Source organism: Bos indicus x Bos taurus, chromosome 11 (assembly GCF_003369695.1).
Source record: "Bos indicus x Bos taurus breed Angus x Brahman F1 hybrid chromosome 11, Bos_hybrid_MaternalHap_v2.0, whole genome shotgun sequence".
Taxonomy (NCBI): Eukaryota; Metazoa; Chordata; class Mammalia; order Artiodactyla; family Bovidae; genus Bos; species Bos indicus x Bos taurus.
The window spans coordinates 554,843-570,282 of NC_040086.1; the positions used below are offsets into that span (position 1 = coordinate 554,843).

General features: G+C 39.6%; 1 protein-coding gene across 5 annotated transcripts in view; it reads left to right on the forward strand.

The window, feature by feature from the left end:
* Positions 1–15,440, forward strand: part of ANAPC1 (anaphase promoting complex subunit 1) — a 99,299-nt gene that overhangs the window by 68,685 nt on the left and 15,174 nt on the right. For 4 of the 5 annotated variants that reach the window (XM_027554519.1, XM_027554518.1, XM_027554520.1 and 1 more), the window contains exons 35-44: positions 1,388–1,464; positions 2,010–2,100; positions 2,198–2,251; positions 3,101–3,294; positions 8,227–8,313; positions 9,768–9,885; positions 11,210–11,287; positions 11,640–11,707; positions 12,661–12,799; positions 14,712–14,798. In XM_027554519.1, the coding sequence (XP_027410320.1) occupies positions 1,388–1,464; positions 2,010–2,100; positions 2,198–2,251; positions 3,101–3,294; positions 8,227–8,313; positions 9,768–9,885; positions 11,210–11,287; positions 11,640–11,707; positions 12,661–12,799; positions 14,712–14,798 (993 nt within the window). Of the gene's footprint in view, positions 1–1,387; positions 1,465–2,009; positions 2,101–2,197; positions 2,252–3,100; positions 3,295–8,226; positions 8,314–9,767; positions 9,886–11,209; positions 11,288–11,639; positions 11,708–12,660; positions 12,800–14,711; positions 14,799–15,440 lie in introns of those variants that run through there. The other variant, XM_027554522.1, reaches the window with a different exon arrangement.

A 15,440-nucleotide genomic window follows, 5' to 3' on the forward strand; every position in this document is an offset into this window, starting at 1 on the left:
CACACAGTTATTATAACTCAGGTTTTTAGTGATGATTTCAAGTGGTTTATGATCAAGTGTGATCTTGTGATAGGAATGGTACAGATCTATAATAATGATAATAATAGCAGCTAACACAAAGAATATGTGCCAGGTATTAATTTTAAGAGCTTTGAGTAGGTTAAGTCTTCTAATCCTCACAGAAACCTGGAAGGTAGGAATATAATTTTGCTTGTTTTACAGAGGTGGTTCAGGGCTAATGTGTGGCCCTGCTTTGATTAGAACCTAGACCTTTAAGTGCCAGGCTATATGCTTTTTAAGATAAAAAGGAGCTTGTAACTGCCTGCTTTCAAAATAGAAATATTTGATTCCTGTATGATATTATTGCTGATTTATATAGTGAATGTTATAATTAGGTTATCCATGTATATATTTACTGCTCACTTTGGAGTTATATCAGTTTTTCAGAATGTGATTCAATTTCTAAGTAGATACATTCCAAATTAAAAATAAAGACAAGAGGAAGAAAGATGGAAGTAGTTACCAGCCTGTATTACATAGCCAATGTAATTGCTTACCACATTGAGATTATGAAAGGGAGAAGGTATTTCAAGGTTTTTTTTTTTTTTGATTTGGTGGTGCTCAGTATGTAAGAAGATTGTATCATAAATGACTCTGAGTACTTACTGGTTTATTATAGAAAGCATCCTGAAATGTCTTCTAAAAAGAGTCATAGGAATAAATCTTCATAGTTTTTCTTCTATGTGCTTGCATTCATAAGTTTTAGAAAATATATAGCTTTATCTTTTTTATTTGTATTTAAGTGAAGAGAAATCAGTTCGTGGTTTTAAAGTTAGATATTCTCTGTATTTAAAAAAAAATAAATTCCTGTTCATACTAAAAGGAAAGGGATGGGTTTCTAAACAATAGTTAACAAATTAACATATTGATAGTTTGAGTGACTAATATGGTAACTAACCTTATCTTTGGCAGGAAGGTAGGCTCAATACTGGAAACATTCATGAGTCTGAATACTGGAGACATTCATATGTCTCTGGTTAAGAGTTCTCTCCAACTGCCTTTTTCTACTTTCCTGCTGCTTCCCCTCAGTCCTGCCCCAGGTCTCCTCTGTGGCCATCGTGTCTGGATTTCAGTTCACTGGCGTGAAATATTACTGCTCTGTTATTGCTTCAGAATGTACTCAAGTAGTCCAGTCCTATTGAGTATTTGTCCCATCTTAGATCTGAAATTGGATTGCAGTCAGTATGATTAAAATATAGGCCTTTGAATGAGATGGTTTGGTAAAGCTTATGTAAATATGACCATAAGCAGTATGTTATTATTCAAATTACTAGATACTTGTAACTTGAATGTTAATATCCAAGTATTCTGCTTTCTGTCTTGACAGATTATAAGAGAAAATAGTATTTCTCTCAGTGAGATTGAATTGCCTTGCTCAGAGGATTTGAATTTGGAAACTTTGTCGTAAGTCCTGAAACATCTAATACACATTAGCTACTCCAGTATCTGTCAGATAAATGAGTTGAAATATATTGTGCAAGAGAAATGCTGTCCTTGATTTGAGTAATTATTCTAAATCCACCATGTTCCTAACCATGGTTTATCAGATGTTCACCAGTTTGTTTTTTTATTTAGCTCTCTAAAGCATAGAATTTTTACCCTCATAAACTGTATCAGAGATTTAACTTACATATATTCCTTTTTTATCCTTTTCATTAAAAAAAAATCCTCAGTGATTGTTAGAAACTATCTTCTTTTGCTGCATATGAGACAGTGCAGGCATGAGGCAGACTTTATCAGCTAGAGCCACACGGTGCTTCTGCTTAAGGAAAGCAGACGGAAACCTGCCAGTTGATTGAGTACAGGCGCACTTGAGCGTTCCCAGAAGTGAAGAAACTAATTTAGAGAACAGGAGTATTCATTATTTGTGTCCCCAGGTAATAGTAATAGTGAATTTTAAAGCAAAACAAGGAGAGTATTTCAATCAATCTGTTGCAATCTGTTTTCAGGCAGGCACATGTCTACATCATTGCAGGAGCTTGTTTGTCTCTGGGTTTTCGATTTGCTGGCTCAGAAAACTTATCAGCATTTAACTGTTTGGTAAGAAATATCTTCCTCTACTCTGTTCTGTTTTCTTTTTTACAGAGCCTTAGTATGTGTCTTTTAACCTTAAATTTTTTATTTTGTTTTTTTCCAGCATAAATTTGCAAAAGATTTTATGACTTATTTGTCTGCACCTAATGCTTCTGTAGTAAGTCTTTTTATGATGGTTCTCCTTGGGAATAAAATTAAACTTGAAGAAAATTCACTGATAATTCGACTACTTATGTGTTGCCAAATATCTGTACAGTCTTTGAATTTAGAATGGGAGGTTTGAGGCTTTGGCTCATCTTTGTATTTTAGTTCTGGGATATTAGTTGGTTGAGAATGTGACTACCCTTAAAGGCATTTATTTCTTATGATGAGAGAATAATTAAGAAAAGCCATGACCTTTATGGATTGTCATATCTTATGCCATTCTCAGTACTGAATGTTGATAACTGCTTGTTGGAAAAATTACTTAGAAAAAATACAGTTGCTATTGAGGATTGCTGCTCTGATGATGATAGTAAGACCACAAGGTTTTATTTCCTGGTTAAAAAAATATTTAATTAACATTATTTATATTAGAAAATTTGCAGCATCAAAAAAATCTAAAAGTAGTCAATAAGTGGACTATGGTATATCTACACTGTTATATAGAGGAGCTATCAACAGCATGTTGTGTAAGAATTTTTACTAGTGAAGATTGCTTATAATAAAATAGATTAAAAACTTAAAAATACTATATGTAATAATATCTCAATTTCATTTAAAAGATAGATACTATAGGTAAGATTTGGGGGAAAAGCCAAAAAAGTTTATAGCTTTTAGTATTCCAAGTAATTGTTATTTCCTTCTTGATACCTTATTGTCTGAATTTTCCACCTGGAACTTAAATTTCATAATCAGAGAAAATATTTTTTCAGAGTTTTTAAGTTGTGAACATCTGTAGTCTAATGCTGGCTGCTTTAGTTTTATGTAGCACAGCTGATGTGGTGTGGCATCTTCATGTCTCCAGACAGGTCCTTACAACCTGGAGACTTGCCTGAGCGTGGTGCTGCTGTCTCTCGCCATGGTGATGGCTGGCTCGGGGAACCTGAAGGTGCTGCAGCTTTGTCGCTTCTTACACATGAAAACAGGTGGTGAAATGAACTATGGTTTCCACTTAGCCCATCACATGGCCCTCGGACTTCTATTTTTGGGAGGAGGCAGGTAATATAGTTTAACCATCAGTTAATTTATGCCCCACTATGGGGGCCTTCCGGAGAAGGTGATGGCACCCCACTCCAGTACTCTTGCCTGGAAAATCCCATGGACGGAGGAGCCTGGTTGGCTGCAGTCCATGGGGTTGCTCAGAGTCGGACACGACTGAGCGACTTCACTTTCACTTTTCACCTTCATGCATTGGAGAAGGAAATGGTAACCTACTCCAGTGTTCTTGCCTGGAGAATCCCAGGGATGGTGGAGCCTGGTGGGCTGCCGTCTATGGGGTCGCAGAGTCGGACACGACTGAGGTGACTTAGCAGCAGCAGCAGCAGCAGCATGGGGGCCTTCCCTAGTAGCTCAGTTGGTAAAGAATCTGTCTGCAATGCAGGAGACCTGGGTTCCCCTGGAGAAGGGAATGGCAACCCCCTCCAGTACTCTTGCCTGGAGAATTCATGGACAGAGGACCCGGCGGGCTATAGCCCATGGGGTCACAAAGAGTCGGACACGACTGTGCGACCAACTTTTTTTTTCTTTAGGAGAGTTACCATCCTCTCTCTAACACATGTGGCATCACTGCCTTTCTTAGAAGAGTCTGTACTCAGTACTTCATTGTATCACTTCTTGTTTCTCACTCTTGAATGATTTTACTCTTCTACTAAATTGTTGTCTCATAAAAGGCATGAACACTGTCAGTCACCAACGCCTATGAGATTTGCTGTTTTCAATTTTCTTGCTCTCTTTCTAGCATCTATCATTCCTGACCACTTCATCCTTTTATACGACTTCCCTGGCTTTTAATGATCTGTTTTGGAAAAAATACACTTACAGAATAGTGTAAGTGTGCAAGTCATAGGGGCATGACTCAATGAACTACCTACAATTTGAGAATCTCTTAGATGTTCCATAGAGCAAGATGTCACTCAGAATACCCATCTCCAACTGCTATGCCCCTTCCAATTTACTGTTACTTTATTCTGCCCAAACATACATGCCGTGTAGGTTTCTGACACGTTAGGCTAGTTTTGAAATTAGAACGGAGTCATATACTGTGTGTCCTCACATACTTTCTTTCTTTAGCTCAGCATTGTGTTTGAGATTCACGCGTGTTGCCGGTGGCGTTTATTCATGTCTCAGTGCTCTTGAATTCCATTGTATGGTTTACCACAGTTATCCACTTACTCTGTTAGTGATGGATATGCTTGTTTTCTAGTTTGAAACTGTTATGAACATTCTTGTACATATTTTTGATTTTGCTGTGTACAGATCTGTGAGTAGAACTGGGTCATTGGGTGTATATTTCTTTTATATTTCAGTAGATAATGCCGTCAGTACTCCAAAGGGGTTTTACCATTTTATATACCCATCAGCATCATATAAATTTCCAGTTGCTCCCCATCCTGGTCAACACTGCTGTTGCTACCTTTATTTTAGCCATTGGGTAGTAGTATCTCATTTTGTTTTTCTTGAATAATGGTATGTGGCACCTTTTTATAGCTTTGATGGCCAACTGAAAATTTCCTTTGATGGCCAAATCTCTTGCTACCCATTTTCATATTGGTTTATTCATTTAAAAATTTTTATTTGTGGTTTAATGTACATAACATAAAATTTATCATCTTAACTGTTTTTAAATGTCAGTAATATTAGATATATCCACATTGTTGTACAACCAATCTCCAAAGCCTTTTCTTTTTGCAAAACTGAAACGCTATCAGTTCAGTTCAGTTGCTCAGTCGTGTCCGACTCTTTGAGACCCCATGAACTGCAGCACACTAGGCCTCCCTGTCCATCACCAACTCCCGGAGCCTACCCAAACTCACGTTCATTGAGTTGCTGATGCCATCCAACCATCTCATCCTCTGTCGTCCCCTTCTCCTCCCGCCTTCAATCTTTCCCAGCATCAGGGTCTTTTCAAATGAGTCAGCTCTTTGCATCAGGTGGCCAAAGTATTGGAGTTTCAGCTTCAACATCAGTCCTTCCAATGAACACCCAGGACTGATCTCCTTTAGGTTGGACTGGTTGGACCTCCTTGCAGTCCAAGGGACTCTCAAGACTCTTCTCCAACACCACAGTTCAAAAGCATCAATTCTCCTGCACTCAGCTTTCTTTATAGTCCAACTCTCACATCCATACATGACTACTGGAAAAACCATAGCCTTGACTGGATCGACTTTTGTTGACAAAGTAATGTCTCTGCTTTTTAATATGCTGTCTGGGTTGGTCATAACTTTCCTTCCAAGGGGTAAGCATCTTTTAATTTCATGGCTGCAGTCACCTTCTGCAGTGATTTTGGAGCCCAAAAAAATAAAGTCAGCCAGTGTTTCCACTGTTTCCCCATCTATTTGCCACAAAGTGATGGGACTGGATGCCATGATCTTAGTTTTCTGAATATTGAGCTTTAAGCCAACTTTTTCACTCTCCTGTTTCACTTTCATCAAGAGGCTCTTTAGTTCTTCTTCACTTTCTGCCATAAGGGTGGTGTCATCTGCATATCTGAGGTTATTAATATTTCTCCTGGCAATCTTGATTCCAGCTTGTGCTTCCTCCAGCCCAGCGTTTCTCATGATGTACTCTGCATATATGTTAAATAAGCAGGGTGACAATATACAGCCTTGACGTTCTCTGAAGCTCTGTACCCGCTAAGCAAGTACTCCTCATTTACCCCCTTGCCCAGTCCCCTGGCAAACACTGTTTCACTTTCTGTTTCTATTAATTTGACTATTCCATATTAGTTTATCATTTTGATTCCAAGACCTTTGTTCTTCATGTTGTAGTTAGCTTCTACTCTGTGGCTTACCTTTTAACTCTCTTAATGTTATCTTTTGATGAACAGAATTGTTAATATTTTTCTTTGATGGTTTGTCCTTTTTTGTCCTTTTGATGAAATATTTCCTTACCCACCAGAAATGAAGATATTCTCTTATTTATCTTCTAGAAGTTTTTCAGCCTTTCCACTCACATTTGGATTTAAAATCTACCCAGAACTGATTTTTCTGTGTCTCCCCCCTCGCCCCTCGCCCCTCGCCCCAGTTGGCACTTTGCTGTTAACAAAAAGCTTACCGTTCCCCCACTGTTCGGCAGCACCACCTTTGTTGTAAGTTCAGTGTCCATGTACATGTGTTTGTTTCTGGGCTGTTATGTTCAGTTGTCTGTTTTTCTATACTTGCACAGTACCACAGTTGACTGAATTATTGTAGTTTTTATAATAAGTTTTGATATCCAGTAGAGTAAATCCTCCAAAGTGAGCTATGTTCTTTGAAAATATGTTTTTCTGTTCTTGGCTCTCTACATTTTATATAAATGGTGGGATTTGTTTGTGATTTTTCCAAACTAAATAACATTATTAAATATTGATTGGAATTGCATTGAATCTTTCCACTGGTTTGGAGGAATTGAAATCTGACATCGTTGAGTCTTAAAGTCTATGAGTGTAGTGTATCCTTTCATTTATTTAGCTCTAGAGTTTGTGACCTTGGACAACTGACACAATATCTGTAAGTCAGTAGTTACTTTACACTATTGAGAGTGAATTAAACATTGGAACACATCCTTCTGTAAGTACAAAAAGTCAAGATTGTTAAAGATGTGCATTCATTTCCTTTTGACACATTTTGTAGAAGTTTTGTCTTTTAATTGTTTAAAATTAAGAATGGTTAAGGAAATATTATCATAAAAATTCTTTTAAAAATATATTTTCCTTTCCAAATAAGCCTCTTATTTATTTTATTTTCTGATTCAGTCTCATCTTTTGTCATCACATGCTGTAGGACCCTACTTGCTCTGCTTGCATTTTGAGTAGCTTTTCTCCCATCCTGCCCATCCTGCTGCTGCTCTTCTAGTGACTGACTGTTTTATCTTTGAATGATTGTGTGCACTCTGTGACAAGGTTTACATTTCTCTTAGCATAGTTAACCCTTATGCTTAATCTCAAAATTTCTGACATTAATATCTAATGTTTATCTTTGGATTTATCAGAATGATAAAGAGAAAATGGCCTAGCTTATGCTCATGTCAAAATAGATGTATTTCCGTGTTTTAAATTTTGAAATCTCTTCTTCATAAAATATATATGTGTATAATAAATACTGAATTCTTACTTGATACCCTAATTATTAAAAGAGATAGGGAAAGAGATACGGGGATGTCTACATGTATATGTATAATAAAAAATATGTATATTGAGTAGTGATAGCAGTGGTTTTATGTGATGTCCAGAATCATCTTTATTTCAAAGTATTTGTAGGAAAGACTAAAACTTTAGTCACCCTGTTTTTGAGCAACAGTAAAATATTAATTTAAGAAAATCTCAAAAGATTTTACTTTACTAAGAGTGTATGGCCTTTATAAGATAAGTTTATCATACCGATAATGAACAGAACCTTGTTTTTCAAGGAATAGTTGTTTATTCATTCATTGTAACTTTTTAATGATAGCTTTTGCCTGTTTTATTTAGTCTGGCATTCTAAGGAAATATCTGTGCTTTACAGAAAGGAAAAAAGTGTTTGAGATACCCAGTTAAAAAAAAAACCCTGTATGTTTAGAAGTAAGTTTCAGCATTCTATTAACAGGTATATATAAAACTGGAGAAGAAGGCAGTGTAGTTTACACATAACTTTTTCAGTATCTGTAATCTCTACAGTTGTGCTCATTGTTCTCACTGCTGTTCTCTCTTAGGTCAAAACTTTGCTTACTAATGTTAAGTTTTGAAATTTAACATTTGTGATGTGTCACTTCTGCCTTAAATAGTAGCTGATGTTGAAATGGCTTAAGGACTGACTAAAACGTTCCTGTTGTTGACGCCCCCACAGTGATCAAGGCATTAGTTTCATCAAGGCACCTTGCCACAACACCCCGATTTCCCGATTCTCAAGTGTGCTGTGAAAGCTGAAGGTTTGCTGTGTGATGAGTAACGCCTGTTCCTCCGTGTTTGTCCTGCAGGTACTCTCTGAGCACGTCAAACTCGTCCATCGCCGCCCTCCTGTGTGCCCTTTACCCCCACTTCCCAGCTCACAGCACGGACAACCGGTGAGCCGAGTGGTGTTCCTCACGTGGCCTTTCTTCAGTTAGCTGGGGGGAGGGGAGTCATCTGAGTGTGTTTTGGCTCCATGGACTCATTTCCAAATTCGCTATAGTCTTTTCTTAAACTTAGTTATCTTCCTGGGTAAATCTTTTAAAAAGTTTTTCTTGCAAAATATTAAGCCAGAAGAGAACTTTGGGCTTCTGATTCCTGACCAGCCTTCTCCCATTCTCTAGTCAGTTGAACTGCTCTAAGGCCAGAAGTAGGCCAGACCAGGGGTATCATTAGGGGAAACTCACCGTGCAGAAGACAGCAGCAGGAGAAACTGAGTACGCTTTGGCCAAAGTGTTTAATTCTGAGAGACGAATTTATCTGATGTAGTGGCAAGGTCTGTATGAATTCCGTTTGCTCCCTTTTGAATGCTGAGAAGTTTTGTTTAACTGGCAAAGGGACAAGAAAATGCAGCCAAGAATTAGTTTAGAAGTGGCAGTGACGAGTAGAACCCTACGCATGGAGAAGCCATCTGATAACACAGCAGCTCTGTGTTTAGAGCGCAAAGAACCACCACAAGTTTCGGGCCCAGCCAGTCTCTCCTGTTTGTGGAGGAAGGGCAGAAGATAGCCCCTTGTGCCCAGTGACATCCAGGGCGCTCTGGGAGCTCAGCTCAGGCAGCCCCAGTGGTCTGCCAGGGAAGGAGCAAGAGAGGGAGGCCCGCAGGAACTGAGCCGCCGCTCAGAGCTGCAGTGTCACGGGCAGCCAGTGATGGCGGGAAGACCGCTTTCACAGAAGTAGCCTGATGTGAAGTCCAAACTGCACTTTCTTTTTTAAAATTTCTTGGGCCTCACCACACCACATGTGGGATATTAGTTCCCTGACCAGGGATCAAACTCACACCCCCCTGCCCTGGAAGCACTGAGTCTTAACTGCCAGGGAATCCCTAAAGTCCAAACTTTAATGATAGATGGTACATAAGAACATTGTTGTTAAAATTAGTGTAACTCTGATGCGTGGTCTCTTACTTGTAAGTTTAGGGAAGATTGTTTTGAGTTGTTGAAGTCAGCTATCGATTAGGGTACAAGGGAGATGGTTAGATAGCATCACCGACTCCATGGCCATGAATTTGTGCAAACTCCGGTAAACTGCAGAGGGCAGAGGAGCCTGGCGTGCTGCAGTCGGTGGGGTCGTGAAGAGCCAGAGGCGACTTAGCGACTGAACAACAATAAGGAACAGGTGCTGGTCACAGTATCAGCTGTTTTAAACAGAACGGTTTGGTGACAAGCACCAAGAACCTCTGTGTAACTGGTACAAAAAGAGAGCCTCTCTATCATGTTTTGGTTGAGTCCCATCATCGCCCTTTAGGACTGCCGTCCTGGGCGGGTGCCGCTCGGCTCTGACGTGTCTCAGCTCGCAGGCTGCTGTGCTGCCTCCCGTTGTCACGGCCTTTTGTGTTTTCTGTGAACAGGTATCACCTCCAGGCTCTCCGGCACCTGTACGTGCTGGCTGCAGAACCCAGACTGCTGGTGCCCGTGGATGTGGACACAAACATGCCCTGCTACGCCCTCTTAGAAGTGACCTATAAGGTAGCTTTCTGCCTCTGTTGTTGCCTTGTTGCTTTTTATTGCCACTCATCCGTCTTTGCACATCAAAGTGTTTTGAAAGCGTTGTTCTTTAAAAGATGACAACAGTGAGTTGAGTTCCCCTAAAAATTGAAGCCTCCACAGTTAATGTACATCCTGCCAGGCCGTTCAGGCTCATTTGTAGCCTTCAGATGTAATAGTTTAGGGACCGTCAGCTGCTCTTTGGTTTTTAGAGCTTGTAGTTTGTAAATGTCCCTGTTACCTTTACGTAGCTGACAGTCACGTTCCAAAGAACGAAGGGAGTTAATTTCTGGACGTCAGCCTAGTGCTTCAGAGTGTGTGATGAGAGAGCTTTGATTTACATGCACGGACAGATTATAAGCCATTATGTCCTTCCTTCTGGGCTTCTCAGGCGGCTCAGTGGTAAAGAGTTCATCTGGCAATGCACGAGACACAGGAGATGCGGGTTCAGTTCTTGGGTCAGGAAGATCCCCTGGAGAAGGAAATGGCAACCCACTCCAGTGTTCTTGCCTGGAGAATCCCGTGGACAGAGGAGCCTGGCAGGCCACAGTCCACGGGGTATCAATGAATCTGACACCGCTGAGCACGCGTGCACATGCTCCCTTCAGAGAATTGTTCGGTACCTTCTGTGTATCAGCTGTGCTAGGGAGTTCCCTGGTGGCCTAGTGGTTAGGATTTTGAGCTTTCACTGCTGTGGCATGGGTTTAATCCCTGGTTGGGGAACTGAGATCCCGTAAGCCATGTGGTGTGGTCAAAACAGGAAAACAAAAAAATAACAAACCCCAAAACTGCTAGGTTCTGGAATACAAAGTTGAGGTGACTGTCATTTCATTAAGACTGTCATTAAGGAATGTCTGTCACTGAAGTGTCAGGCTTGGATTCAGTAAGAGTAGCCTGAGATAATTGGAGGTTTGTGTGGGGCGGGGGGAGCTGACACGTGCTCTTATCAACACTCCTGGCGGTTGGGAGGCCATCATGGTAGACACGGTGTCTGGACTGAGGTTTGCCAGCCGAGCTGGGCACGTTCCTGGCAGAGAAGACAGCGTGCAGAAGGCCAGAGGCCTCCTGCAAGGGCAGAGGCGCGGTGCTGCTGGCAGGTGAGGCGTGGGCTCGGAGCCCTGGGCGGCGCTGTGGGCTCTGCCAAGGATCGCAGACGGTAGTCTGGTCAGACTTGAGTATCAGAGGGGGTTTTATGCTGTTGAGAGTCTGTCTCCAACCTCCGGGGAAGGGAAAGCATGCAGTGGTGAATGTTTTTTGTACTTTTCCCCTAACTGTATAGTAAATGATGACTGTTCTATTTGTGAAGGGCACTCAGTGGTATGAGCAAACCAAAGAAGAATTGATGGCCCCCACCCTTCTTCCAGAACTCCACCTTTTGAAACAGGTGAGTAAGAAATGAATAGAGAGATCATCAAAGGGGAGATTCAACCAGAATAACATAGCATTACAGATAGCCAAAGAAAAGCCTGTGCGTTCTCAGTGCTTTCTAAGCAGTGGGCAAGCAGCAGCAGGGGGAATGGTCCTGACGGGGAGAGAGGTCCCCACTGGGAGCTCTTTGCTGAGTGCCGAACTGGCCTGAGAAATGACTCATGTGTTCATTTGGAAATGGGCTTGTTAACCTCTCACCATCTCTTTCTAGCCCAGTTTATTCTCATTTCCTTGGAGAAGCGTGGGTTTCATTTTATCTACTAACCCTTCCCCAAGATTGGATTGACTGTTTACATTTATCTTGGCAGATTAAAGTTAAAGGCCCAAGATACTGGGAACTGCTCATAGATTTAAGCAAGGGAACACAACACTTGAAGTAAGTGCATTGAATTTCTCAGATGTGTCTGTGAAGGGAATAGAAATATATGGGAAGGTATAAATGATGATAATTATGTGAAATGCTCCTTGTCACCCTTTCATCTCATCCAGGACGATGTGTAGAGTGTTAAAGAAGATGATCTCTCTCTTTGAAAAAGTTCTTTGTAGGAAGTAAAATTTTACATTCAGAAGTCAAACCCTAACTGTTAATTCACTGAGAAACTTGAGTGACTTAAATTGGGACAGTCATGGAATTGTCTTATGGAGCAACAATGAAAGATTTAATCTAAGAAAATGAAGCTGATTTATATGTCCACAAAGGGAACTTTGTGACAGTTGGTGTTTGTCAGACCACATCTTCTGTTGCATCTCTTTACCATTTTCTGGTTAGATGGCTCTTGTAAAATTAAGATGATGGTTGATTGCTTTTGGTTGGAAATGGTCATATGCAGATAATTACTTTGATGAACAGAGAGTGCTAATAATTTTATACTTCAGTTAGCATGTAAATTAAGTCTTTAAGTTTGCAGAAAGTTTAACAATTTGTAACAGATTTTACAGTATCATCCTCATTTCTGTTTCTCCCAGACTATAAATAGCTGCTTTTTGTATTCTGTCTTTAGATTTCTAGCATCTTTTTCTTTTTGCTGTAAACCAATCAGTAGATATTTAAGGGAATACATGTTAGATAAAATATCTTCTTTGAAATTCATACTTGAGCAAATAGTCAGAATGCTGCCTTATTTAATAGGCTCCTTGAATCTTGACAGCAGAGAAAAGCAGAACTTGATTATGACTTGTAGGGACTGGTTTAGTTTCAACACAATAAATAATCACATAGCAGAAAGTGGTGAAAACTTTATCTCATGTGAACATAGTATTGGGAACTACATTTCCAGGCAACAGCTCCCAGTAATGCCTTGTATTAAATCCATTCTTGTTTTCTTTCAGGTCCATTCTTTCCAAGGATGGGGTTTTATATGTTAAGCTCAGAGCAGGTCAGCTCTCCTACAAAGAAGATCCAATGGGGTGGCAAAGTTTATTGGCCCAGACTGTAGCTAACAGGAACTCTGAAGCTCGAGCTTTCAAGGTAGTGTGATTGGTAAAAACTGAAGGATATTCTCATCAGAAGGAAAAAAAAATTGTAACTAAGTGTGATGCTGGATGTTAGCTAGACTTGTGGTTGTCATTTGTCAGTATATACAAATAGCAAATAATTGTACACCTGAAACTAATAAACTGTTATATATCAATTATATCTCAATTAGAACAAAAACCAAAATTGAACAACAAGAGGGAATAGGTTCAAATCCTACTAGTCCACCCAAAGCATATACTTCTATCATAACATTTATGGTACTGTTTAGGTAGATCCACTCACTAATCACAGCAGATTATAAAGACTGAACGACCCAGGGCCTGTTGGCTGTTTATGTTACGGCTGTTATAAAATACAGGCCATCTGCCAGAACTCAAAGGATGATTTATATTTAGTGGCAGGGACAGTCAAAATATGTCTTAACGCTAAAAAAAAATTAGCTTAATAGTTAATCCTCAAATCCATTAAGATTTACTTAATTCATGGGAAAAATTTAAAACGTTTTTTTGCAAGGTAGCACTTTTGAGTTCTTAGGACTGAGTCTTTATTATAGTTCCCAGAGAATCAATTGAGGTAGTTTACATCAGTGAGTTTTGTTTGTCAGTATTCGAAAGGATTTTGGGGCAAAGTTTAACTTGAATTAACACTATTGCTAATTAGCACTAAACCAAAGTGAATGTCACTCAGTTGTATCTGACTCTTTGCAGCCCCATGAACCTAACAATCCATGTAATTCTCCAGGCCAGAATACTGGAGTGGGTAGCCTTTCCCTTCTCTGGGGGATCTTCCCAACCCAGGCATCGAACTGGGGTCTCCTGCATTGCAGGTGGATTCTTTACCAACTGAACTATCAGGGAAGCCTGATATAAGCCCAACATAAACCAAGGCCCATCTCAAAGACCCTAATGCAGTTTGTAAAGAAAATAGATAAGTTTAGGCTTGAGTTTTCATGGGGCAAGTATATGAAAATTAAAAGACCATCTCCATTTCCTGCCTGCTTGGGGTTCAGAAGTAAAATATAAACCTCAGTGGAAAATGGTAAAACCTTCATATTCCATTTTCAGTCTTGAACCTTGAGTGGTACTCCTTGTCACCCTTTTTTTCCAATTTTTTTTAAAGTTGTAAAATACACATAACATATACTGGCTTAACCCTTTTAAGTGTATAGTTCTTTGGTAGTAAGTACATTCGTATCGCTGTGCTACCATTACCACCATCCATCTCCATGACTGTCTTTTTCTTGCAGAGCTGCCTCTCTGACCCCATTAACACTGCCCATTCCCTTCTCCCCAGCCCCTGGCAGCCACCATTGTCCTTTCTCTTTCGTGACTGTAGTGACCTTATGACAGCATTTGTCTTTCTGTGAGTGGCCTGTTAGAGTCTTTTTTCCTTAATCTGTTCAGTAATAATTCTAGTTTCTAATTTGCCTTTCAGTTAGTTTAAGAAGGAAGGGAAAACCTTTTTGGGGCAACTTCTATAAGAAACACCTGGTTTTAATCTGCCCTTTGATAAATCAGTAGCTCATGGTAGCCTATGCAATGTATTTCTTAAGTATGACATCCCTTATGTGTTTAATCTGAAGGAAGTAATACAAAGGAACTTACAAAACAGAAACAGACTCAGAGACGTTGAGAACGAGCTTATGGTTGCCAGCGAGAAACATAGGAAGGGATAGTGAGGGAGTTTGGGATGGGCATGTACGAAAAAAAAGAAGAAGTAAGCTGATATTACTAAAAAAGAAAAAAGACTTTCAACCCAATAGGTTAATGAAGCTCTAGCAGCCTTGGGTTTTGTGGAAACATTATGTGAAAAAAAAAAAAGTAGATTACAGCTGCATACAATTTGAGTCGTAATGAAAAGAATCTTTATTATCTCACGTATACTTATTCTTCATTTTTTTTAGCCTGAAACGATTTCCACATTCACTTCTGATCCAGCACTTCTGTCATTTGCTGAATATTTCTGCAAACCAACTGTGAACGTTGGGCAGGTATGTATTATGTGCTTTGCTTAGCTCCAAGACTAGGCTTTGTTTCTATCTTCAGACCGCCAACAAAAATCCAAAATATCCTTATCTGTCTTTGATGACACGCCTTAGGCACATTGAATGATTTTTGTTTGGCAAATACAGGTTTTTCATAGTCTAAAACTATTAAATTCAGCAATTTCCTATCTTAATAGTAGAAACAACTTAAAATTTCTAAGACATTAATTTTGATCACTGGTATTTATGTATTCTTGTAATGATTCTTGTTTCTCTTTATTTTATAACCCTTTTTGTTGGTCATAAAGCTGTTCTCTTCAGGATTCTAAGGGTGCTTGCTAGTAGATTCTTTGATTTATCCATCATCTCAGTTGGCAAGGACTGGATGTAGGAACTACATGACCTGGGATTGATGGCCTGTTGTCTGCAAGTGGGTGTGACCTTGGAAAAGTTTTCAGTCTTTTTGAGATGTTGTTTCCTTATTCCTAAAAGTGGGATTATAACATAACCTGCCTTACATTGTTGTTTTGAAAGTAAAATGACAGAACCTTCCTGCCTCTTATTTATTGAATCTTCACTGTGTGTTAGGCACTCTGTTCAGTATTCTTTATAATTTTTTTCATTTAACTCTGACCCTGGGGGTAGGTA